Source organism: Ascaphus truei, chromosome 5, assembly GCF_040206685.1.
Source record: "Ascaphus truei isolate aAscTru1 chromosome 5, aAscTru1.hap1, whole genome shotgun sequence".
NCBI classification, from domain to species: domain Eukaryota; kingdom Metazoa; phylum Chordata; class Amphibia; order Anura; family Ascaphidae; genus Ascaphus; species Ascaphus truei.
The window spans coordinates 197,607,993-197,632,458 of NC_134487.1; the positions used below are offsets into that span (position 1 = coordinate 197,607,993).

The 24,466-nt window shown below is 44.2% G+C and overlaps 2 protein-coding genes across 2 annotated transcripts in view; both read right to left on the bottom strand.

Annotated features, from left to right (window-relative positions):
* LOC142495722 (zinc metalloproteinase-disintegrin-like cobrin) overlaps window positions 1-24,466 on the bottom strand; it is a 1,243,131-nt gene that overhangs the window by 961,241 nt on the left and 257,424 nt on the right. The window lies entirely within an intron of this gene.
* LOC142495724 (zinc metalloproteinase-disintegrin-like VLAIP-B) overlaps window positions 1-24,466 on the bottom strand; it is a 383,444-nt gene that overhangs the window by 47,754 nt on the left and 311,224 nt on the right. Inside the window, exons 15-16 of the mRNA XM_075601590.1 lie at window positions 3,307-3,451; window positions 1,965-2,045 (exon numbers count right to left, since the gene is read on the bottom strand). Coding sequence (XP_075457705.1) covers window positions 1,965-2,045; window positions 3,307-3,451 — 226 coding nt within the window. The remainder of the gene's footprint in view (window positions 1-1,964; window positions 2,046-3,306; window positions 3,452-24,466) is intronic.

Below are 24,466 nucleotides of genomic sequence, written 5' to 3' on the forward strand. Positions count from 1 at the left end.
TAGGTTTAGCACATGGCTGATACAAATATTTATTGTGAGGTCAAATTAATTAAGAAGTGGAAAAACAATAAAACCAATTAAAAAAACATGTATAGTGTCTACATCGGATCAGTGCAAAATGAAAGAAATGTATACCGCAGGGAGAAAAATAGCAAAATGTATGTCAACCAGCAACAGTAGGGCTCATAGACTCCACCAATGTTCTTTTCGTATATGGCTTTGTGGTGATTGCTTAACCTTGTCAGGGTGCTGGATACATGCAGGCTGAGTGTAGATATGCAGACGGAACAATGATGGGAGGCAGGAGCCCCACTACTTGCTCTGAAACACACATCACAACATTGAGACCCTTCAATTCAGCTGTAAATCCCACAACTGGATTTCCTCCTAATTTCTGTCTTAGCCTTGAAGCGGACGGAAACCTGGAGCAGAGGAGAGCTCTGTGGTAAAGCCTGGCATCATATACTGAGACCGGAGCGCCCGCGCCTGAACCGCTAAGTCCCACAGAGACACCAATACACCAGCACACTTGATCTGAATTGATCTACAAACACATTTTTAACAGAAATATATGAGTGAGATTCCAATAATTTTTAGTGGTATTATATTAAATGTCTTACATTATTGTACTGTAGCCATGTGTAAAATTGGTATACATATCTCCTTCATACTGGCAGTAATACTGGTAAGCAGGCAGGGTTGCCAGTAACAATCATGGAGGTTTGCCCTCAAAACCTGGTGAAGTGTCATATGTAACAAAGGAAGTGACAACATGCTTTGTGTCCACTGTTAGTGACACAGAGTTGGGTCTGTTTCTGAGTCTATATAAGACACAGAACTGCCTAAAGTTAGTGGTTATGTTAATGTTCCTGAGTGAAGTGTCTGCAGCAGTGCAAGTCTGCCTGTCAGATACTTCAGTGCAAGCTGACTACACACTGTGACCAGGGAACTGGTGCAGCTGGTGGATCTTCCTTAGGGGAGAGGTGGAGAGCAACTCTATTAGAAGAGGAGGAACTTTCCCAATCGAGTGCAGCAAAGAAATGAGCGGCTAGTGTGTACCGCGACTAGGGGCAGTCTGCTTATAAAGATGTCATTAAAGATGCCCTGGTTCAAAAGATCCCTTCTGTGTGAGTGTGGAGTCATTCAGCAGGAGGGTGCACCAAGTAGAAGTTCCCTATCAGATACGTCCCCCTGCTGCCGCAGAGATCCTGATGGGGTGGAGGTGCTGTACCAGATGTGAGTAGGACTCAGAGACACTACCTCAGACGCCTGTCATGGTGATATTCCCCTTAACACCCAGCGGGAGACTCAGGAGTCCTGAAAGCCAGCAGGTGCACCACACACTACACAGACATGTAATGGGGGCCAGTAGACCACAGGGGCCAATGTGAGATTGGGTGGGGGTCTGACCGTAACAGTACCATGAGAGCTTTACTTTTCTCTTCCCTCATTCCATGTTATTCCTATTTGGACATCAATCCGTCTCCTTTTTGGAGCTTACAGTATATGCTTTTTATTAGATCATCAAATCATTTAATATCAGCTTTATATTAGATTCCAGTAAACACTGTATGTGTAATCACATCCATATAAGGCTTAAACTATCCACATTGTTTTCACTGCAGTACCACTGTGTGGCACTTTCCCAATTTAGCACTGATACATTTAATTATTTCATTTCAATTGTAGTTGTGAGTACTTTCATTGGGATTTTTTAGGATTAGAGTTTGTTTCATTGGCTATAGGCACACACGTTGTGGTGTTATTGATCTTAGTAGATTTATAGAGGATTTACACCGTTTATTATTTTTGTTTTTCCTTATCACTATTCACAACCTCAATTTGAGGACCAGCGCCAAGGAGGACTTTTCTTCAACAACACCACTACTTTATTGTCTGCTCTTTAACCATTGCACTTCATCCATCCACTCCTCCCCCGACCCCGCACATATGCAGGAGCTCACCGCGTGTCCTTTGCACTTGGCAGAACAGCCTGATGATTTGTAAGCACTGTCGATGTCCATGCATTGCCTGTTGTTGCAGATCTGAAAAGGGAGTGATGGAAATATGTCTTAGAATACAGACAGGGAGATATCCCTTTTAGGCTACGGAAGCAGCACATTGCTATGCAAGATATACAGTACAGGCAGTCCTCGGTTATCCGACGCAATGCGTTACTCAAAATGGCGTCGGATAGCGAAACGTTGTAAAGCGAAACCCGTTTTCCCATAGGAACACTGTTTAAATGAAACGTTCCGTTCCTGAAGGCATTTTTAATGCTAAAATACACAAAATATTTTACTCAAACAATAAGATTATGCTGCACACACATACATTATGATGTAAAGATTCTATTTATTGAATCCAGAACTGTATAATAAAACTGTTAGACATGTTTAAAGGCATAAATATACCACAAAACCTTCACACAGACTGATCAGGATGATTTCCCTGACTGCAGCTTTCTGATTGACATAATGTTGCAACTTTGCAAAGCGTCGTAAGAGCGTCGGATAAGCCATTTTGGCGTTGTAAAACCGGCCATAGGGATGCATTGGACAGCGTCGGATAAGCCATTCGTCGTAAAGCGAAGCGTCGTAAAACGAGGACTGCCTGTATGGCATTGCTCTGCTATATAGTGGGCATGCTGCTCTACAAAATAGAGGGATGCATTACTCAATAAGATGGAGAAGCACATTTCTCTGCAAGATACAGAAGCACATTTCTCTGCAAGATACAGAAGTGCGTTGTTTTGCAAGATACAGAAGCGCATTGCTTTGCATGTCACAGAGGCACATTGCTTTTGGAAGATAGATACGAAAGCAGATTGCTCTGGAATGTACAGGTGCACTTTCAATTACAGTGAATTTGCCCTGCATATTTCAGGTAAACATGGGGATACAACAACCGTAATAGAGGCTTATGTGGCTATGAAGGGGTTAAGATTACTTTTGGTAGGAGTTGATCACATATGGAGAGGTAGAGTTCTGGTAGTTTCAGCCCTGTCCTTGAAGTGGGAGAATCTAGCGGAAGTCTCTCTCAGATCATTAGGCATTAAAAATAAGTACTGTGGTATATGTATCACAACAAACGTGGTGCAAATCCGGGGCAATCAAATGCACCACATGTATTGTGGAAACAATAAATTATGTTTGTACCATTCTGTGTACAGCTATGTGTGCACTACCAGGTCCCTGGCCGCGTTATATTACCAGACCTCATTATACTACTGGAGCACATAACACTGATTCCTTAGTGATTATTAGGGCACCATAAGAGATTACAATCTGCTCTCCTTGAACTCACTTTGTCGTCTCCACACCTGGTCCCGTTTTCCACCATTACACTGGGAGAAATGATTGCTTTACAATTCTTAAATGTAACGTAACGTCCAGCAACAAAGGGTTCCTCATTGCCACCATTGCAAAACAGCAACCCACACTTCACGTTCCTGTGTATAGATAGAGTATTAATATACAGCACCCCGCACAACGTGTCCCAGTTACACAGAGTAATAGTATACAGCACCCTGCACTGCACAGTTCAGTTTATTATTATGGAGCCCTGTGTGTGTCCCCATGTATACACAAAGCATTATTATACGGCACACGCACTGCATGTCCCAGTGTATACAAAGTATTAATATACATCCCCCCACACTGCACATCCGCGTGTTTAAACAGTATTAATATACAGCACCAGCACTGCATTTCTATATGTATACACAGTTTTAATATACAGCTCCTGCACTGCAGGTTCCTCTGAATACACAGTATTAATACACAGCACTGTATATTCTGTTCAACAGGTGAAACCCACAATGTGGATCCTGCACAGACTATAGATCCCAAAACTTTACCACCTTACTCTCTACTAAAGACAGTGTTGCAGTATTAGTAGTCGTTGGAATGAAGGGGCATGAAAGGGCGCTTTTTATTATTGGCTTCCTCTTCCTTACAAATGAATAATCACTTCAGTGGCCAGCAGCACATTGCTCTGCAGGTCACAAAATTACTAAGCGGTGCTATTTTAGAAGTAATTCACCCTCACTGCATGCCACCTTGTATTCACAGAGTATTAATACACAACACCAGCACTGCATATACTATATACTGTATATAGTACATGCATTGAACCTCACTGTCTATACACAGTGTCAAAATACACCACCCATGCTGCACATCCATGTGTATACACACAGTATCAATACACAGCATGAGCACTGCATGTCCCTGTATATACACAGCAATTATATACAATTCACTGCATGTCCCTTTGTGTACACAGTCATTAATATACAGCACCTGCACTGCACGTCCCTGTATATACACAGATTATTAATATACGGTGAGATGGTAGGGGTAAATGTGGCTGAGTTTAATAAAGGTCAAGCCCTGCATAACCCCATCCTGTCAATTATACAGTTGTATTATGTGTATGTACTGTATATCCATGGGTAGCCAGGTCCCCCTCTGCCCCGCAACCCCCCCCCCCCCTCGTTACCTCCGCTGCTGGAGCCAGGCGGCAGACCCGCCGGAGTTTCTGGAGGGTGGGGGCCGAGAAGGGAGCACTCTGGTACTCCCAAGGTCCCGCGGCGGCCCGACAGTGCAGGGCGCCTCCATGTTGTGCTTCGCACATGCGCAGTACAGGAAGAGATGCGGCGGCCAGCCAGAGGCATTGTGCAGGCACAGTGATAGCGCGCGCCGCACTAGCCTACAAGGGAGGCTCTTGGAATTGACTACAAGTCCCATGAGCCTTAGCAGCGACCCACATGATGCCAGGGAGCCAATTGGGCTGTAGTATCTCCCTGCTCGCAGGGTTTTGATACATTTCACGCGCACGGGACACAGGCAGTCAGGACCAGGAAGAGCTAGGGGAAGGAGGTGAGTGCAGGGGTCTGTGACCCACAGCATTAGGCCAGCAGCCCCTTAGGCCCCAGTTAGGTCCTGAGCCCCTTACAGCTTGTGGTGCTACAAGGACAGGCTCTAGGTTAGGGACCTTGCCCCATTAGTACCAGTGTTAGTTAGGGACACAGCGGACGCTGCGCTCCCCGAGAAGAGGCTTGTGCTCAGGCCTATGCCCCAAAGAGACAAGGACTGTCTCCAGGGTGGGATCGCCCCTGGCGGACTCTCGTGCAAGGAAGGGCAGGATATCGCAGGCGGATCACCAAACAGCGGATCATTTTTGAAGTTGCTTGCAGGCCCCAGTGCAGGAGCACTCGGCAGGTACCTACATAAGTGCACCAACAAATCACCTTATATATTCACACATAGTGGCAGCGCTGACACGGGACAAAGGGGTTAGACTGTGGACACGGTGTAGGGGTACACGGTGGTGGGTGAAAGGTACACTCCTAGTGGAGTGAATGACGTTTGGGACTACGGTACCTGGTGTGGAGTTACCCCATAGGGGGAGTAGTATTACTGAGTATTCAGTGGTTGTTGCTGATACAGATGTAAAGTATTATGATTATTCTGCATATATAGTAAACTGGTTATATACATCTCAATGTATGTACTTATTGTGTCTGTGGATCCTGTGTAGGCAACCTTCTACATTCCTAGAACCCTACACAGGTGGAGGCGCTGCAAACCAGATCGATCCAGAGGACTCACCCCAGGTTCCCAGCAAGCGGAGGCTCAGGCCTCTTGTAAACCTACAGGTATACGCACCACACCTGGTAACACATAGGTTCCCCCTCACATACACTATACCTGTGATTGGGGTAGGGGGAATACCCGTTACATTTGGAGGCGCTGCTGAGATCAGACCTGGGGTGCCCTATTCAATTTGGTGTCATAAAAGATCAGCAACATGTTAATTCCCTCAAGTCAAGAGGTCCATGCTTGGGCCATCACGGCCCAGGAACCACCTAGTTACGTAATGGCAGTAGGGAACGTTCCAGAGTTAATGGCAGACAGTGACATCCGGGACTCTCTGAGGAAGCTCCTAGGCCCAGATACAGTATGGTGCCGGGGCAGAGTGTACGACTCTACTGTTATTGAAGCAGCATACTATTCACTGTGGGGCGGGACATATGCCAAGAAACAGCCCCGGGAACCCTATTAGCCCCTGAGGCCCCGCCAGAAGGCTACCCCCTTTTATACTCAGACTTACCAAAAATACGGGCAATGTTTTCATCAAGGGACACTACCCAGGTTCCAGGTGAACCGTCCACCAGTACTTGGCCACCTCCGGCACCGGTGTCAAGTACACCAAACCGGGTAGACTCTCCCCCACCCAAAGTCGCCTTTACTCCAAGAGCTCTCACTGGAGCTACTAGTTGGGCTGACAGTCCACCTCCTTCACCAGCCCCACCTCCCCATGGGATGAACTCCCGACCTATCAGAGACAGCCGGGTAACTAATGAAAGCTCAGTAATGGGGGTGACGCTACCACAATTCGTAGAGGCCATTACCATGGCATCCCAGTCACAAAACTACTGGAAACTCAAAGCCTTCTCTGGAGTACTCCCGACAAACAGAGGGAGGAAGGGATAGACTCTTGGAGGGAGAATGCGTTAAAAGTAGTAGAGGAATGGTCATGTACTGACGCAGTGAAAAGGCAGCGCATCATGGAGTGTCTTAGGCCCCCAGCTTCTATAATTGTAACCATTCACAGGGAACTACACCCAGAGTTGACGCCGTTAGAGATGATGGAATTTCTGCTGGACGCATACGGGTTAGTGGACGATGAAGGAGCAATCTGGATGAGGTACTATAATCTATATCAGAAAGAGGGGGAAGACTTGTCGGCATTCATACACCGTCTGCAACTGGTCTTAGGAATCCTACTCAATCGTAAGTTGATTCCCGCCTCCGGGATGGATGAGGCGCTTCGTAAACAGTACCTGCGGGGATAAAGCCCCACTCACCCCATAGCCAATGTGATCCGCAGCAGACTAATGGAAGGGAGTCCCCCTACGTTCACCGGATTGCTGCGCCAGGTGAAAATTCATGAAGCACATGCCATGTTACACTCTCCCACAAAACCCAAGGGCCCATCCGTATCAAAGGGAAAGGGGCCTATGGAGAAGAAGGAAGAAGTTGCCGCCCTGTCAAAGGGGTACAAGCTAAAAACCTCAGACAAACCATCTTCCACATACAAGGTTCGGCCTGAACGCAGCGAAGTTGTTTGCTATAACTGCGGTAAGAAGGGCCACTTCTCCAATGACTGTCCAGAAAGGGAGGACCCCCCAGAGGAAAAACCTCCCAATAGAGGAAATTCAGCCCGGTCAATGGTCTGTCATGTACAAAAGGCAGAGTCTGACCCAGAAACCCCTACTGGATCCGATGAGGCCCCTCCTGATCCCGGCCCCAGTGATGATGCCTCACCATGGGATGCGTACAGCCAGGTAGGCCCGTTGGCCATCGTGCGGGTTGTGCTAGAAGGGATCTATGCCTCTGTTCTACTGGACACCGGATCCCAAGTGACCATAATATACCAAAAAATCTATGACCAGCACCTCAAACACTGCCCCTTGCGGTCGGCAGAACATATGAAGGTGAGGGGGTTAAGTAACGAAGATTACCCCATCGACGGTATTGTAAGGGTTCAACTGGAAATACTCCAACTGAACACCGGCAAGAAACACCCATGCATGTGGAAGCGATGGTATGCCTTGAACCCCAAGAACAGTGTAAGTATCCGATCATCTTGGGAACAAACAAAACAAAAAGAGACCAACGAGTTACCGATGGCCAACCTGCTCCTCGATCCCGTCCTACGAGAGGAGTGCAACCGGGTATATGCCTTAGAGCAGGGGTGGGGAACCATTTTTCTGCCAAGGGCCATTTGGATATTTATAACATCATTCGCGGGCTATACAACATTTTCAACTTAAAAATTAGCCTGCTACAGTATATTTGGTAAAACATTTAATTAACTCACCCCTAATGTGATGGCTGGAACTGCTTCTCTTTGGTGAGGCGTGTGATGTTAGCTGGTATTGATGATGTTGCTACTCGCAACTGGTTTTCTTGGTTTGGGTGGGTGACTGACTGACTGACACTTGTGTGACTGGCTGACTGTCTGACACTTGTGTGACTGACTGACACTTGTGTGACTGACTGACTGACTGACACTTGTGTGACTGACTGACACTTGTGTGACTGACTGACACTTGTGTGACTGACTGACTGACACTTGGGTGACTGACTGACTGACACTTGGGTGACTAACTGACTGACATTTGGGTGACTAACTGACTGACTGACACTTGTGTGACTGACTGATACTTGTGTGACTGACCCTTGTGTGACTGACTGACTGACACTTGTGTGACTGACTGACTGACTGACACATGGGTGACTGACTGACTGACACTTGGGTGACTGACTGACACTTGTGTGACTGACTGACTGACACATGTGTGACTGACTGACAGTTGTGTGACTGACTGACTGGATGACTGACACTTGTGTGACTGACTGACACTTATGTGACTGACTGACTGACACTTGGGTGGATGACTGACTGGCACTTGGGTGGGTGACTGACGGACACTTGGGTGACTGACTGACTGACACTTGGGTGACTGACTGACTGACACTTGGGTGACTGACTGACTGACTGAAACTTGGGCGACTGACTGACTGACTGACTGACACTTGGGTGACTGACACTTGTGTGATTGACTGACTGACACTTGTGTGACTGACTGACTGACACTTGTATGACTGACACTTGTGTGACTAACACTTGTGTGACTGACTGACTGACACTTGTGTGACTGACTGACACTTGGGTGGATGACTGACTGACTGACACTTGGGTGGGTGACTGACTGACTGACACTTGGGTGACTGACTGACTGACACTTGGGTGACTGACACTTGGGTGGTGGGAGACTATGACTGACTGTGGGTTGGTGTCTGTATTCTCTCACACACACACAAATCGGAGCAGGGGATGGGAATCACACACTCTCAGACCCTCTCTCACTCACTTTCAGACACTCTCTAAACAAGAATGACAATCAGCTGCAAGAAGTGGCAATTTGAGATGCATTAGATCACACTGAGTCATTTTATGGGGCACAGATCATTTTGTCTGCAAAAGTTAATCATACAACCTGTATTGAAGTCAAGGAGACCAATGATGCTGGGATTAGGCATCACTCAGTGACTGAGTGACAGGCCTGGTGGTATCCCAGGGCCATCCTGCCCTTCCCCTGTCAGGGCCCTGCATAGCACCCTCTCATCTTACACTGTGGCACTGTGGAGCAGGTGCCCTCCTCCCCAGCTGCTGCCCGGTGTGGGGAGGAGGAGGAGAGGTGGTAGTGAGGTGTCTCTCCCTCCACAGACTCGTTCTTCTATCCCCCAGCCTCTTATACCCCCTCCCCCCCATCCCCCAAGCCCCACTCCTCTTATACCCTCTCTCCCCCGGAGCGCTGCTTACCCGCGCTGCCCTGGTGATACTCAGGTCCTTTATCACCTCAGGCGGCTGCTGCCACACACAGACAGTGACACACAGTGACACACAAACACAGTATAAAATTCATATTAGAGCACAATTATTTTTGGTATTCACACACTTTTTATTTGCAAAAATGTGGGACGGCGATGGGGACGAGATTCGCTCCAAGCTACGCCAATCTGTTTGTATCAGATTGGGAGACAGACAACGTCTGGTCAGGGAGTGAGCTTGGTGCGAATCTTGTCCTCTATCGCCGCTACATTGATGATGTGTTTTTCATTTGGAGTGGGGGAGAAGACACACTCATTAAATTCATCAATGAGATGAATATTAATTCATATAATTTGAAATTCACTAGTGAATGGAGCAAGGATCAAATCAATTTCCTAGATTTAAATATCTATATCGAAAACGAATCTATCAAGACAAAAACCTACTTTAAAGATATAGATAAAAACAATTTCATAAAGCGAGACAGTTGCCATTTACCACAATGGATGGACAATGTACCAGCAAGCCAGTTCACCAGAATAAGAAGGAATTGCACAGACAAAGAACAATACATTACACAATCTGAAAAAATCAAAAACAGATTTTTGGAGAAAAACTATAAAGAGGAAACAATAGAATCAGCTATAAATAGGGCAGGGGAACTTCAGAGAGAGGATCTATTGGTACCTAAGCAAAAGAATTCAAATAGAAACAACAAATATGATTTTGCATTTCTGACGGGATATAGTAGAGATGCAGGAAAAATTAAGAATATCATTCAAAAGCACTGGGATATACTTAAAAATGATCCAGTATTGGGCCCTAATATCCCCGACAGACCAAATGTGATTTTTAAAAAAGCCTCCAATCTTAAAGACAAATTAGCCCCTAGTGCATTAAGGGACACCAATTCTAAGAACAATAGATGGCTAAATAAAAAAGGTTTTTTTGGCTGCACAAGTTGTAAGGCGTGTGGTTTTAGGTCTTCTGATCATACTAATTTTTGCTCTAATGTCACCGGTGAAGTCTTCAATATTGAAACTTTTATGACTTGCAGGACAGACCATGTAGTCTATCTAGTGGAATGTTCCTGCAAGTTACAATACATCGGAAAGGCCATAAGACCAGTAAGAACTCGAATTATCGAACATCTGAGTGGCATCAAGAGAAAATTGACTAACCACAGTATACCAAATCATTTTTCTGAATGTCACGGTGGAGAACCAACAGGCCTAGTCTTTAAAGCCATCGAACATGTACTACCCCATTGGAGGGGAGGGGATAGGGGGTCAGAACTTCTAAAGAGGGAAACATTTTGGATCCATCGCCTCAAAACATTAGCTCCAAGAGGCCTCAATGCTGAGATAGATCTTGCACCTTTTTTGAAATAGACTATGCTTAATATCATGGTACTAATATGATCCTCTTTTGTTCCTTTGTCTCTTTGTCTTTGCATCAGCTTTTCCTATCTTATTTTTCAGGATTTCCCATAGGAATCTACAACTGTATACACTATATCTGTATGTTGATGTTTTGAATTTTGATCCTGTGTCCATTCATTGTAAATGAAATGTCATTATAGTTGATTGATAGAAATAATTTTTTTATTATCAGCACCTGAGTATTCTATTTTTATTCATTATTCTTCTTCACTTCTTCTTTTTCCATAAATAATTAGCCCCCCTGTTAACGCAACCCCAGTGAAAGCCTTTATAATTCCGTTTCATATTTCTATTATGATTAATTCAATCTGTATACTATTTTCACAGCTCATTATATTGATTTATCTTTATAAATGTATATACACAAAACATAAAGTTTGGACCACTAAGATACACCTAAAGTAAGATGTCATCAAACTGCCATCAGGAATCAATACCCTGCCATATTTTCCTGACAAATCAGCTCCCAGATAGATGTTAGTGCAGAAGAATGCACCCTATCATAGACTGCACATATATACTAACTCCGAATAATATTATTTTAATAGACCCACTTTTTACAATCTGAGCATTATTGTTAGAACTTCATAGAGTGAAGACCCATTGAAGAAGTAAGAAATAACTATTATAGAATGTTGTGTAGTTTTATACTGTGCACAGAGTTTACCCCTCAAACTCTATCTCCTCAAATCTATTTTCATATGTGTTGCTCCTTGAGGATTGCAGATGAAAAAAATCCATATATGCCATCCAAAACAATAATTGTCTAATGATATTTCATATTGCCCAAGTTGGGTTATTATTGTAATTTTATATATAAATGTACCTTGAAACATCATAAGGTTATTATGTCTGTTTTCTGGTTGCTTCATTATTGCATTGTCATTTGTACTTACCCATTAACGTATGCGAAGCAATTTATTATATTTCTTGTAAGTTCCAAGTTCACTCCCACAATAACAGTCTTAGATCAGGTTGTTTAATTGTTTAATTGTATAATTGAATAGATTAGCTTGTCTATAGGGTATATAAGTATCAACTGCACCCAACCTTTACACACTCCTGACGAAGCCGACAACAGCTACAGCAAGCTGGGTGAAACGCGTAGAGTGTACCAATTTTGGGCTCAGACGCGACCCGTAGCTGACCAACTCTGCAGCCGTGACATCATCTTCCTGGACGGGCGCCGTGAGGGAGGCTCTGAACCGGCACACAGATCCGTGAGAGAAAGCCAGCCAAACACCCGAGGGAGGCGGTGAGCAGTTCGGGGAGCTTCTACTTTCTCCATTTGTGAGATACATGCATGATTTATACTGGCACATTGTAAGTGCGCATTTTATTGACCCGTTTTTTTAAATTATAAAGTTGTACCTTTTTGATCGCACTATGTAGATCTCTCTCTATTTTACATACATCATCCTGCTGACGGTATCTCTAACAAGGGGGGTCCAGATCACAGATGGGTGGCAACCCAATTTGCCAATTGCCTGATTAACTCATACATCTTGTGAGTAATACATCTATACGAGCCAAGACAATATCATCCCACTTTATAGTAACGTCTGCACTTAAATTTGTGTTTCTTTCCCCTTATGCTCCCCCTGGATGTTTGAGAAAAATACTTGAATCTTTGGAACCCGTGAAACAGGTCCCACCAGTGAGGTTTGAGCTGGGTGGTTGGATTATAATCATCATACATCACTTTTATAAGATATATTCACTATTGTTATTATTTATAGTTGTTTGCGCCTTATATCACTTATTTCACAATACACTGTTTGTTTTTTGGGTGAGTGGGCAGCACACTTTAAATTATGGATATTTGCACTAATAATGTTAATGTGTTTTCTAAGAGATTACAAAGAAAGATTAATTTTGATAAAGTAGTAGATGAGGAAGAAGTTTCCAATGATGAAAATGTAGAAAAAATAATCACGAATGAATTCACTAAATTAGAAAAGGTGATAATCAAAGACACAAAGAAGTGGCTAGACGTTGTATTTCTACAACAATATAAGGATTGTGATATAATACCAAGAGGATTGCGAGTTCAAAAGAAACCATCCTTTGATTTGGAGGATGAGTCTTTTTTGGCAAGCTGGAATCAATTGCTAGATGATTGCTCCCATGGGCTGATTGATCTCATTATAAAACAACAAAAGGCTCATCTGCAGCAATTAGATGAAGAGATTAATGCAATAAAAGAAAAATTGACCCCCTTTGAAAACACAAAGGAATTCAAAGAAAAAGATATTCTATTACAAAAGAAACTAGAAGTTCTAGAAAGAGATACAGATAAAAATAAAACACAAAAATTACATAGAGATGAGGAAGACTACAGAAAGGGAGAACAAAGAAGTTGGAACAAAAATAGGATTTTTAAGAAATATTACAAAAGTAATTATAGAAAAGAACAACATGGAGACAGACACACTAACTATGATAATAAAGCACACAGTGAAAGGGAAAGAGATGAGAGACAAGACCATCAGAACAAAGACAAAATGACTAGAGAGAACCGCCATTCTCCAAGAAAAGAACCATATAGAGGAGGAGACAGAGCTAACTACACCCCTATTAACCAATCAAAAAAGGATAAAAGAGAGGAAGATAGGACACGAAAACAGCAAAATAGAACTAATTCAACAGACTCTAGAGAGAAAAGAGATAATAAAGAAAGAACCAATTCATCAGACTCTAGAGAGAAAAAAGAAAAGAAAGATCTAAAAAGACAATATAGTGCAGATTCCTCTTTTTTAGGGGCAGAGGGCCCTTCCACTTTGTGGGATCCCAAACCGCAATCACAGATAGAGGGGGGTCCGACAGGCAGCTCAAAAAGAGGAAGACTTTCAGAGGAAAGAGGGGTAGAAGAAAACACAAGAAACACCAAAAGGAGTGCAAAGTAAATATAGAAAATGTTTTCAACTTAAGTAAGATAACTTTATCTGACACACAGAAAAGTGTACTACCAAAGGGATTGTCGTTTGCACCTATGAAAACACATAGCAGCTTTGATTTATACATTGATGCCAACCGTTTCCTAAGGAAACTCACTGTGAAACGCTATTTCCTAAGGAGACACATTGAGCACAACACTATCAGGGAAGTACCAGCAGTGGTAGAACAAGAAAGAAGATATATACACACAGGGCTGAAACCCAAATCCACCTTCTTTCCACACTTTGCCACAGGGAACCATTTGGAAGTCTTTTTTCAAATGATAACAAAAGAATTTGAAAATTTGAGTATAGATTTGAAAGAAAAGGGAAACCAACAAAAAGAAAACTTAACTAAGAATGAAAAAGATGCCCTTAAACAACTTATGGACAACAAGGATTTGGTGGTTAAACAGGCAGATAAAGGGGGGGGATAGTTCTGATGGATCGAGACAAATATGAAGAAGAAGCATTGAGATTGCTAGGAGACACCAACACATATGAAAAGTTGTCAGGCAATCCCATTATTAAATACACAGAAGAACTCAAAATGCTGTTGGATGGGGGAAGGGAGACCGGCATACTGGATGAAAAAGAATATGATTTCTTGTATCGAAATAAAGCCAGGATGCCGGTCTTCTACTTCCTCCCAAAGATCCATAAGAGTGTAGTCAATCCCCCAGGCAGACCAATAGTCTCGGGGATTGACTCGCTAACTGCCAACCTCTCTTTATATATAGACACATTCTTACAAAAATATGTGGTCAAACAAAAGGCTTATCTGAAAGACACAGTAGAGATACTCAACCTTTTGAGTTGTGTCAAGTGGGAGAAACACTTTCTACTGGCAACATGTGACGTTGCTTCACTGTATACAATTATAGAACACACACAGGGTTGCGAATCAGTCAGGCGGGTTTTACAGGAGGATGATAGTCTACCAGCATCACAGGTTGAATTTATTATTGACAGTATAAAATTCATATTAGAGCACAATTATTTTTGGTATTCACACACTTTTTATTTGCAAAAATGTGGGACGGCGATGGGGACGAGATTCGCTCCAAGCTACGCCAATCTGTTTGTATCAGATTGGGAGACAGACAACGTCTGGTCAGGGAGTGAGCTTGGTGCGAATCTTGTCCTCTATCGCCGCTACATTGATGATGTGTATTTCATTTGGAGTGGGGGAGAAGACACACTCATTAAATTCATCAATGAGATGAATATTAATTCATATAATTTGAAATTCACTAGTGAATGGAGCAAGGATCAAATCAATTTCCTAGATTTAAATATCTATATCGAAAACGAATCTATCAAGACAAAAACCTACTTTAAAGATATAGATAAAAACAATTTCATAAAGCGAGACAGTTGCCATTTACCACAATGGATGGACAATTTACCAGCAAGCCAGTTCACCAGAATAAGAAGGAATTGCACAGACAAAGAACAATACATTACACAATCTGAAAAAATCAAAAACAGATTTTTGGAGAAAAACTATAAAGAGGAAACAATAGAATCAGCTATAAATAGGGCAGGGGAACTTCAGAGAGAGGATCTATTGGTACCTAAGCAAAAGAATTCAAATAGAAACAACAAATATGATTTTGCATTTCTGACGGGATATAGTAGAGATGCAGGAAAAATTAAGAATATCATTCAAAAGCACTGGGATATACTTAAAAATGATCCAGTATTGGGCCCTAATATCCCCGACAGACCAAATGTGATTTTTTAAAAAGCCTCCAATCTTAAAGACAAATTAGCCCCTAGTGCATTAAGGGACACCAATTCTAAGAACAATAGATGGCTAAATAAGAAAGGTTTTTTTGGCTGCACAAGTTGTAAGGCGTGTGGTTTTAGGTCTTCTGATCATACTAATTTTTGCTCTAATGTCACCGGTGAAGTCTTCAATATTGAAACTTTTATGACTTGCAGGACAGACCATGTAGTCTATCTAGTGGAATGTTCCTGCAAGTTACAGTACATCGGAAAGACCATAAGACCAGTAAGAACTCGAATTATCGAACATCTGAGTGGCATCAAGAGAAAATTGACTAACCACAGTATACCAAATCATTTTTCTGAATGTCACGGTGGAGAACCAACAGGCCTAGTCTTTAAAGCCATCGAACATGTACTACCCCATTGGAGGGGAGGGGATAGGGGGTCAGAACTTCTAAAGAGGGAAACATTTTGGATCCATCGCCTCAAAACATTAGCTCCAAGAGGCCTCAATGCTGAGATAGATCTTGCACCTTTTTTGAAATAGACTATGCTTAATATCATGGTACTAATATGATCCTCTTTTGTTCCTTTGTCTCTTTGTCTTTGCATCAGCTTTTCCTATCTTATTTTTCAGGATTTCCCATAGGAATCTACAACTGTATACACTATATCTGTATGTTGATGTTTTGAATTTTGATCCTGTGTCCATTCATTGTAAATGAAATGTCATTATAGTTGATTGATAGAAATAATTTTTTTTATTATCAGCACCTGAGTATTCTATTTTTATTCATTATTCTTCTTCACTTCTTCTTTTTCCATAAATAATTAGCCCCCCTGTTAACGCAACCCCAGTGAAAGCCTTTATAATTCCGTTTCATATTTCTATTATGATTAATTCAATCTGTATACTATTTTCACAGCTCATTATATTGATTTATCTTTATAAATGTATATACACAAAACATAAAGTTTGGACCACTAAGATACACCTAAAGTAAGATGTCATCAAACTGCCATCAGGAATCAATACCCTGCCATATTTTCCTGACAAATCAGCTCCCAGATAGATGTTAGTGCAGAAGAATGCACCCTATCATAGACTGCACATATATACTAACTCCGAATAATATTATTTTAATAGACCCACTTTTTACAATCTGAGCATTATTGTTAGAACTTCATAGAGTGAAGACCCATTGAAGAAGTAAGAAATAACTATTATAGAATGTTGTGTACAGTTTTATACTGTGCACAGAGTTTACCCCTCAAACTCTATCTCCTCAAATCTATTTTCATATGTGTTGCTCCTTGAGGATTGCAGATGAAAAAAATCCATATATGCCATCCAAAACAATAATTGTCTAATGATATTTCATATTGCCCAAGTTGGGTTATTATTGTAATTTTATATATAAATGTACCTTGAAACATCATAAGGTTATTATGTCTGTTTTCTGGTTGCTTCATTATTGCATTGTCATTTGTACTTACCCATTAACGTATGCGAAGCAATTTATTATATTTCTTGTAAGTTCCAAGTTCACTCCCACAATAACAGTCTTAGATCAGGTTGTTTAATTGTTTAATTATATAATTGAATAGATTAGCTTGTCTATAGGGTATATAAGTATCAACTGCACCCAACCTTTACACACTCCTGACGAAGCCGACAACAGCTACAGCAAGCTGGGTGAAACGCGTAGAGTGTACCAATTTTGGGCTCAGACGCGACCCGTAGCTGACCAACTCTGCAGCCGTGACGTCATCTTCCTGGACGGGCGCCGTGAGGGAGGCTCTGAACCGGCACACAGATCCGTGAGAGAAAGCCAGCCAAACACCCGAGGGAGGCGGTGAGCAGTTCGGGGAGCTTCTACTTTCTCCATTTGTGAGATACATGCATGATTTATACTGGCACATTGTAAGTGCGCATTTTATTGACCCGTTTTTTTAAATTATAAAGTTGTACCTTTTTGATCGCACTATGTAGATCTCTCTCTATTTTACATACATCATCCTGCTGACGGTATCTCTAACAAGGGGGGTCCAGATCACAGATGGGTGGCAACCCAATTTGCCAATTGCCTGATTAACTCATACATCTTGTGAGTAATACATCTATACGAGCCAAGACAATATCATCCCACTTTATAGTAACGTCTGCACTTAAATTTGTGTTTCTTTCCCCTTATGCTCCCCCTGGATGTTTGAGAAAAATACTTGAATCTTTGGAACCCGTGAAACAGGTCCCACCAGTGAGGTTTGAGCTGGGTGGTTGGATTATAATCATCATACATCACTTTTATAAGATATATTCACTATTGTTATTATTTATAGTTGTTTGCGCCTTATATCACTTATTTCACAATACACAAACACAGTGACACAGTGACCGTGACACAGACAGTGACACACACACACACACACAGAGACACACACAGACAGTGACAGTGAGACACACACAGTGAAAGTGACACACACAGTGACAGTGACACACACACACACACACACACACACACACACACACACACACACACACACACACACACACACACACACAGTGAGACACACAGTGAGACACACAGAGAGTGAGACACAGAGACAGTGAGACGCACACACATAGAGACAGTGACACACACACACACAGAGACAGTGACACACACACACAGTGACAGTGACACACACACAGTGACACACACAAACACAGTGACACACACACACACAGTAACAGTGCCAGACACACACAGTGACAGTGCCAGACACACACAGTGACAGTGCCAGACACACACACACAGTGACATTGACACACACACACACACAGTGACAGAGACAGACACACACACACAGTGACACACACAATAAGCCCACCTCTGCAAACACACACAAAAATAAGGCCTCTCCCCCCTTGGGGTGGGTAAGGTGCCCGGGAGGGATATAAGGGGGCATGTGGGTTACCTGGGGCCCGTGGATGGGCTGCTGGAGCAGCATAGGTAGCCATTGCAGATGAGACTGGCAGGCCCGCGGAGCCTAAAGGGAGGGACAGAGGGGCGGAGCCTAAGGAGCCCGGCATTAGTGGAGGAGAGAAGGGAGGGGGGCAGTGCTAAGGGCTTGCACCCTACACTTGCTCCATGTAAGAAGAGGTAGGCCAAAAAAAAAATCTTGGCAGAGTGATAGCACGGGCAGCCAATCAGGAGAGGGGAAGTTTTTTTTTTTTAAACCATTCTTGCAGGCTTGCTTCTTGGGGCGGGACCAAATGATTTTGCGGCCTTATACGGCCCGCGGGCCGGACGTTCCCCACCACTGCCTTAAAGCGTCACGGGGACCTCTACAACCGTCAAGCCGGACTGACAACAATTTTACAGGGGGAGTGCAACGTATGGCCGTCTGGTGCTGTTATCCCGATTGAGAGAAGACAGATCATCTTTTCTCTCTGGAGAGTACCCCTGAGGAAGAGGTTCAGAGAGGGTATAGGGTAATACCCGAAGTGAGAGAGTGGATGACTAAAATCCCTCTACGAACCTACATATATGTGCAGAACATCTCCCCATTCCCGATGGAACTTGATGCAGGACGAAGTTTGGGTTGCATATATCCGGTTAGCCCTGTGGAAACAATGTCCCAGGTGAACGCTGCTGCTGTGGGTGAGCAGTTAGTCGACCTGGACTTCATCTTCGGCGAGTCGACGTTGCCAACTGAGTGGAAAGATCGGCTGACAACCAAGTTGAATGAACGATGGACTGTGTTCTCCACGAGTGAGATGGATGTGGGTTGCAGCCGCAGTGCCCAACATGCCATTAGACTGAGTGACGCCACTCCGTTCCATGAACGCTCTCGTCACATCGCCCCTAGGGATGTGGATGATGTAAGGAACGTCTTGAAAGAAATGGAGACCGCTGGGATTTTGACGGAGTCTCAGAGTCCTTACGCCTCCCCCATAGTGGTGGTAAGGAAGAAGAATGGATCCGTAAGACTGTGTGTCGACTATCGAACCCTGAACAATCGTACAATACCAGACCAGTACAACCTTCCTCGCATTGAAGAGATACTGAATGCTCTAAACGGAAGCCAATGATTCAGTGTTCTCGACTTACGATCTGGGTTCTACCAGGTACCTATGAGTGCAGAGGACCAGGAAAAGACAGCCTTCGTCTGCCCCCTGGGTTTCTACCAATTTACACGTATGACCCAAGGTATATGTGGGGCCCCTGCTACCTTCCAGCGGCTGATAGAAAAAACTATCGGAGACATGAACGCTCGGGAGTGTCTAGTCTACCTGGATGACATCATTGTCTTCGGAAAGACCCTGGAGGAGCACGAAGAGAGACTGCTTAAAGTGATAGACCGTCTTGGGAAAGAAGGATTGACCTGTGTCGGTTCTGTCACACTTTGGTGACTTACGTGGGACACATCGTGTCTGCTCAAGGAATTGCCACCGATCCAGCCAAAGTAGAAGCGGTCGTGAACTGGCCTCGTCCCGAGAATGTCACGGAACTGCGATTCTTCCTGGGTTTCTGTGGGTATTACCGTCGCTTCGTGGAAGGGTATTCCAGTCGAGCTAAACCCTTGAATAATCTTTTGAAGATATGTCCCGAAGATACAGGAAGGAAGGCCACGTCGGCCCGTCAACCATTTGGCGATAAATGGACGTCTGAGTGTTAACAGGCCTTCCTGAAGTTGAAGAAAAGCCTGACCGAAGCGCCGGTGCTTGCGTATGCTGATCCAGAACAACCATATGTCCTGCATGTGGATGCCAGTCTCAATGGACTGGGCACCGTCTTACACAAGAAGCACCCCGAGGGCCTTCGGCCCGTAGCCTACATCAGCCCCAGTCTGACACCCAGTGAACAAAAATAACCGGTACACAAGTTGGAGTTCCTGGCTCTCAAGTGGGCGATCACGGAACAACTCCACGATTACCTTTACGGTGTTACGTTTGAGGTAAGGACAGATAACAATCCCCTCACTTACATCAATACCTCGGCCAAATTGGATGCAGCAGGGCACCGAAGGCTGGCAACTCTAAACAATTGTACTAAAAGACGAACAGAACCCCTGTAGATAGCACTCTTTTCCGGTGTGAGATGATGAATGAATTAAAATTACTTTATTTATTAAACAACTTCGTTAAAACAATGGGGTTTAAAACAATTATTAAATGGTACCAAGTTTTACCAACTCTTGGAATTAGTGGTTCCAGAGGAGTTTATAAAGGATATTCATATCCAGTGTTAGGAAACTCACTGGCCCTAGTGTCCCTCATATAGAGTGATTCACTAGAGATTGATATAGTGGTAGGAACGGTGATTGGGACCTTATATGTAGTGCCACAGTAATTGAATACTAATAGGTGCGCTAACACAATAAACCTTTACTTTGCTGCTATATACTGCAGCCAGTATTATGATGTTGATTTGTGAATTGCAAATCTAGGTTGTTGTGCACCCAATGGTGTCCACTTACACCAACAGTGGAATAGATGGTGTGTAAGTGCAAATAGGTTATACTGATGTAACGTGTGAACCCCGGATCTGTGGTAGCAGATCTAAAGTTAACACTAGTATTCTTTAATTACTGATAAACATAGTGGCACTGCTAAAACTCCTGTATGTTCTAATACGGAGTTGTCTGCTAAGTGCTGCTCCTTGTAGGGTGAATAGACCGGTCAGCTGTATAAGACCTTTCCCTAATGGGTGCAGCACTACTCTCCCTGGAACCACTAATTCCAAGAGTTGGTAAAACTTGGTACCATTTAATAATTGTTTTAAACCCCATTGTTTTAACGAAGTTGTTTAATAAATAAAGTAATTTTAATTCATTCATCATCTCACACCGGAAAAGAGTGCTATCTACAGGGGTTCTGTTTGTCTTTTAGTACATCATTTTACTTGCCCCTTGCAGTACCACTTCCTCAATTTACATTTAATAAAAGCTGTAGCGGGGGTACCTCACAAGTATACAAACTCTAAACAATTACCAGTTCTCCCTGAAGTATAAGCCGGGGCCTTTGAATGTCGGAGCTGACTCACTATCCCGACGACCAGGACTAAGTGCTACTCCAGATTATGATGAGTGGGAAGAAATCCCAGGACCAGGGGTGTGAGCTATGTGTAGCACCATCGCCATCATCAACGATCAAGTGGCCTTCTCAGAATTACGGGTTGCGGACTCCTTGTGATGCCAGTCGCAGGTTTTCCCGGCCGCCTACTGCGATCCAAAGGGGATGAATATAACGCACGATAAAGTACTACGGTGGAAAGATCTGGTAGACTACCAAATACGAGATCCTGTAATTAGTATTATTAGGCAAGCCGTTGAAAAGAGGAACCCAGCCCTCCTGAAGCGTGTTCCCAAAGACTTTGTCGCTTTGCTCATGCAGGAAGCGGACAAATTTGAAATCAATAACTGCTTACTCTATCGGGTGGTGCAATACCACAACCACCCGGATAGACGACAACTAGTCCTCCCTAGGAACTTGCAGTACATGGTGTTAAAGTCCCTACATGATGAGCATGGACATCTCCATGTAGAGAAGACTTTTGGGTTGATCCGAGACCGCTTTTTCTTGCCCAAGATGCAAGAGGACATAGAACACCATTGTCGCCGTTGTTTTCGGTGCATACAACGCAAGACTCTGCCTACCAAAGCAGCGCCCATGGGCCATCTGAAGAATTCTTGTTCAATGGACTTTGTGTGTATGGACTTTCTGTGCATTGAGCCTGATAGCTGAGGAATATGCAACGTGCTCGTCATCACGGACCATTACACCCGGTATGCCCAGGCCTTCCCCACAAAAGACCAGAAAGCCATTACAGTGGCAAAGATACTATGGGAGAAGTACTTTGTTCACTACGGTCTTCCAAACCAACTTCACTCAGACCAAGGTCGAGATTTTGAGAGCACTCTGATTCGAGAAATGCTCAAAATGCTGAACATTGCTAATTCACGGACGACCCCGTACCATCCCGAAGGAGATGCTTTGCCAGAACGATTTAATTGGACCTTACTGAATATGGTCGGAACACTAAAGGGTGCTCAGAAGACTGAATGGAGTCGACAAGTGGAGGCCCTGGTTCAAGCGTACAATTGTACCCGCCATGAGTCAACTGGATTCTCCCCATACTTCCTCATGTTCGGACGAGAGGCGAGACTGCCAGTAGATGTACGTCTTTGAGTCTCGACGGATAAGATACACAATGCTACCCATTTCAAATACGTGCAAAGACTTAAAGACAGCTTGCAACAGGCTTACCAACAGGCTGAGAAGTCTACAGCTAAGCTGAATGCTGACAATAAAAGGCGATACGACCATAAGGTCAAATATTGGGAGCTTCGTCCTGGAGACGCTGTGTTGCTTCACAATCTGGGAGTCCCAGGAAAACATAAATTGGCTGACCGATGGAGAGACGGTGTATATGAGGTAGAATCGCATATGCCTGGCCTCCCGGTCTATCACATCAAAGACACTGAAGGCCGGGTAAAGGTATGGCATCGTAATCATCTTCTACCCATTTCACAAGTGGGAGATGAGGAAGCAGAAATACTGGCCACACCGCTGAACGGTGAGTCTGATTCCGAAGAAATTGGTCAAGAGACTGTACCTGATCATACCAATTCTGAAACTCCTGAGAATCCCATGGAAGGACCCTCTCAAAGGGATCCTCTCACTGGAGGGGCATCTCCCGGAAGAGCTACGGGTAAAGGGCCCTGTAGGCCAACGCCTACTAAGGTGGCTCTAGCGGGCCAGCCTTTGGATCCACAAAGTCCGTGCTTTGTGCCAAACAGAGACTGTGCAGAGACATTTTTCCCCTCAAGGGAAGAGCCTGAGCCTCAGGACTGTACTAATTACTCCCCCAAGGGAGTTGCTGAAGAACAGCTCTGAAGGAGCCAAAGAGTCAGGCACCCTCCAAATCGGGTAACCTATGATAAAGTTGGGGCACCCCACTATGAGGCTCAGCAGTGGTCTCGTAGCAAAATACAATCTGTAATTGTAATGCTCACAAAATTGTGTAACATCATTTAAAGCCATTCGATGTGCTAAGTTGTATTTTATTGATATGCATTTTTATTATATAACTTCTGTATATAGTTGCTTAAGTTGTGTCCCAAGCGAGAACGTTGAGGTTTTTAACTGGGGGAGAATATAGCCAGGTCCCCCTCTGGATATATGACCCCCGCCCCTCGTTACCTCCACTGCCGGACCCAGACGGCAGACCTGCCGGAGTTTCTGGAGGATGGGTGCCGAGCAAGGAGCACTCCGGTACTCCCGAGGTCCCGCGGCGGCCCGACATTGCAGGGTGCCACCATGTTGTGCTTCGCACATGCGCAGTACAGGAAGAGATGCGGCGGTCAGCCAGAGGCATTACGCATGCGCAGTGATAGCGCGCGCCGCACTAGCCTACCAGGGAGGCTCTTGGAAGGGACTACAAGTCCCATGAGCCTCAGCAGTGACCCACATGATGCCAGGGAGCCAATAGGGCTGTAGTATCTCCCTGCTTGCAGGGTTTTGATACATTTCACGCACGCGGGACACAGGCAGTCAGGACCAGGAAGAGCTAGGGGAAGGAGGTGAGTGCAGGGGTCTGTGACCCACTGCATTAGGCCAGCAGCCCCCAAGGCCCCAGTTAGGTCCTGAGCCCCTTACAGCTTGTGGTGCTACAGGGACAGGCCCTAGGTTAGGGACCTTGCCCCATTAGTACCAGTGTTAGTTAGGGACACAGCGGACACTGCGCTCCCCGAGAAGAGGCTTGGGCTCAAGCCTATGCCCCAAAGAGACAAGGACTATCTCCAGGGTGGGATCGCCCCTGGTGGACCCTCGTGCAAGGAAGGGCAGGATATCGCAGACGGGATCACCAAACGGCGGATCATTTTTGAAGTTGCTTGCAGGCCCGAGTGCAGGAGTACTCGGCAGGTACCTACATAAGTGCACCAACAAATCACCTTATA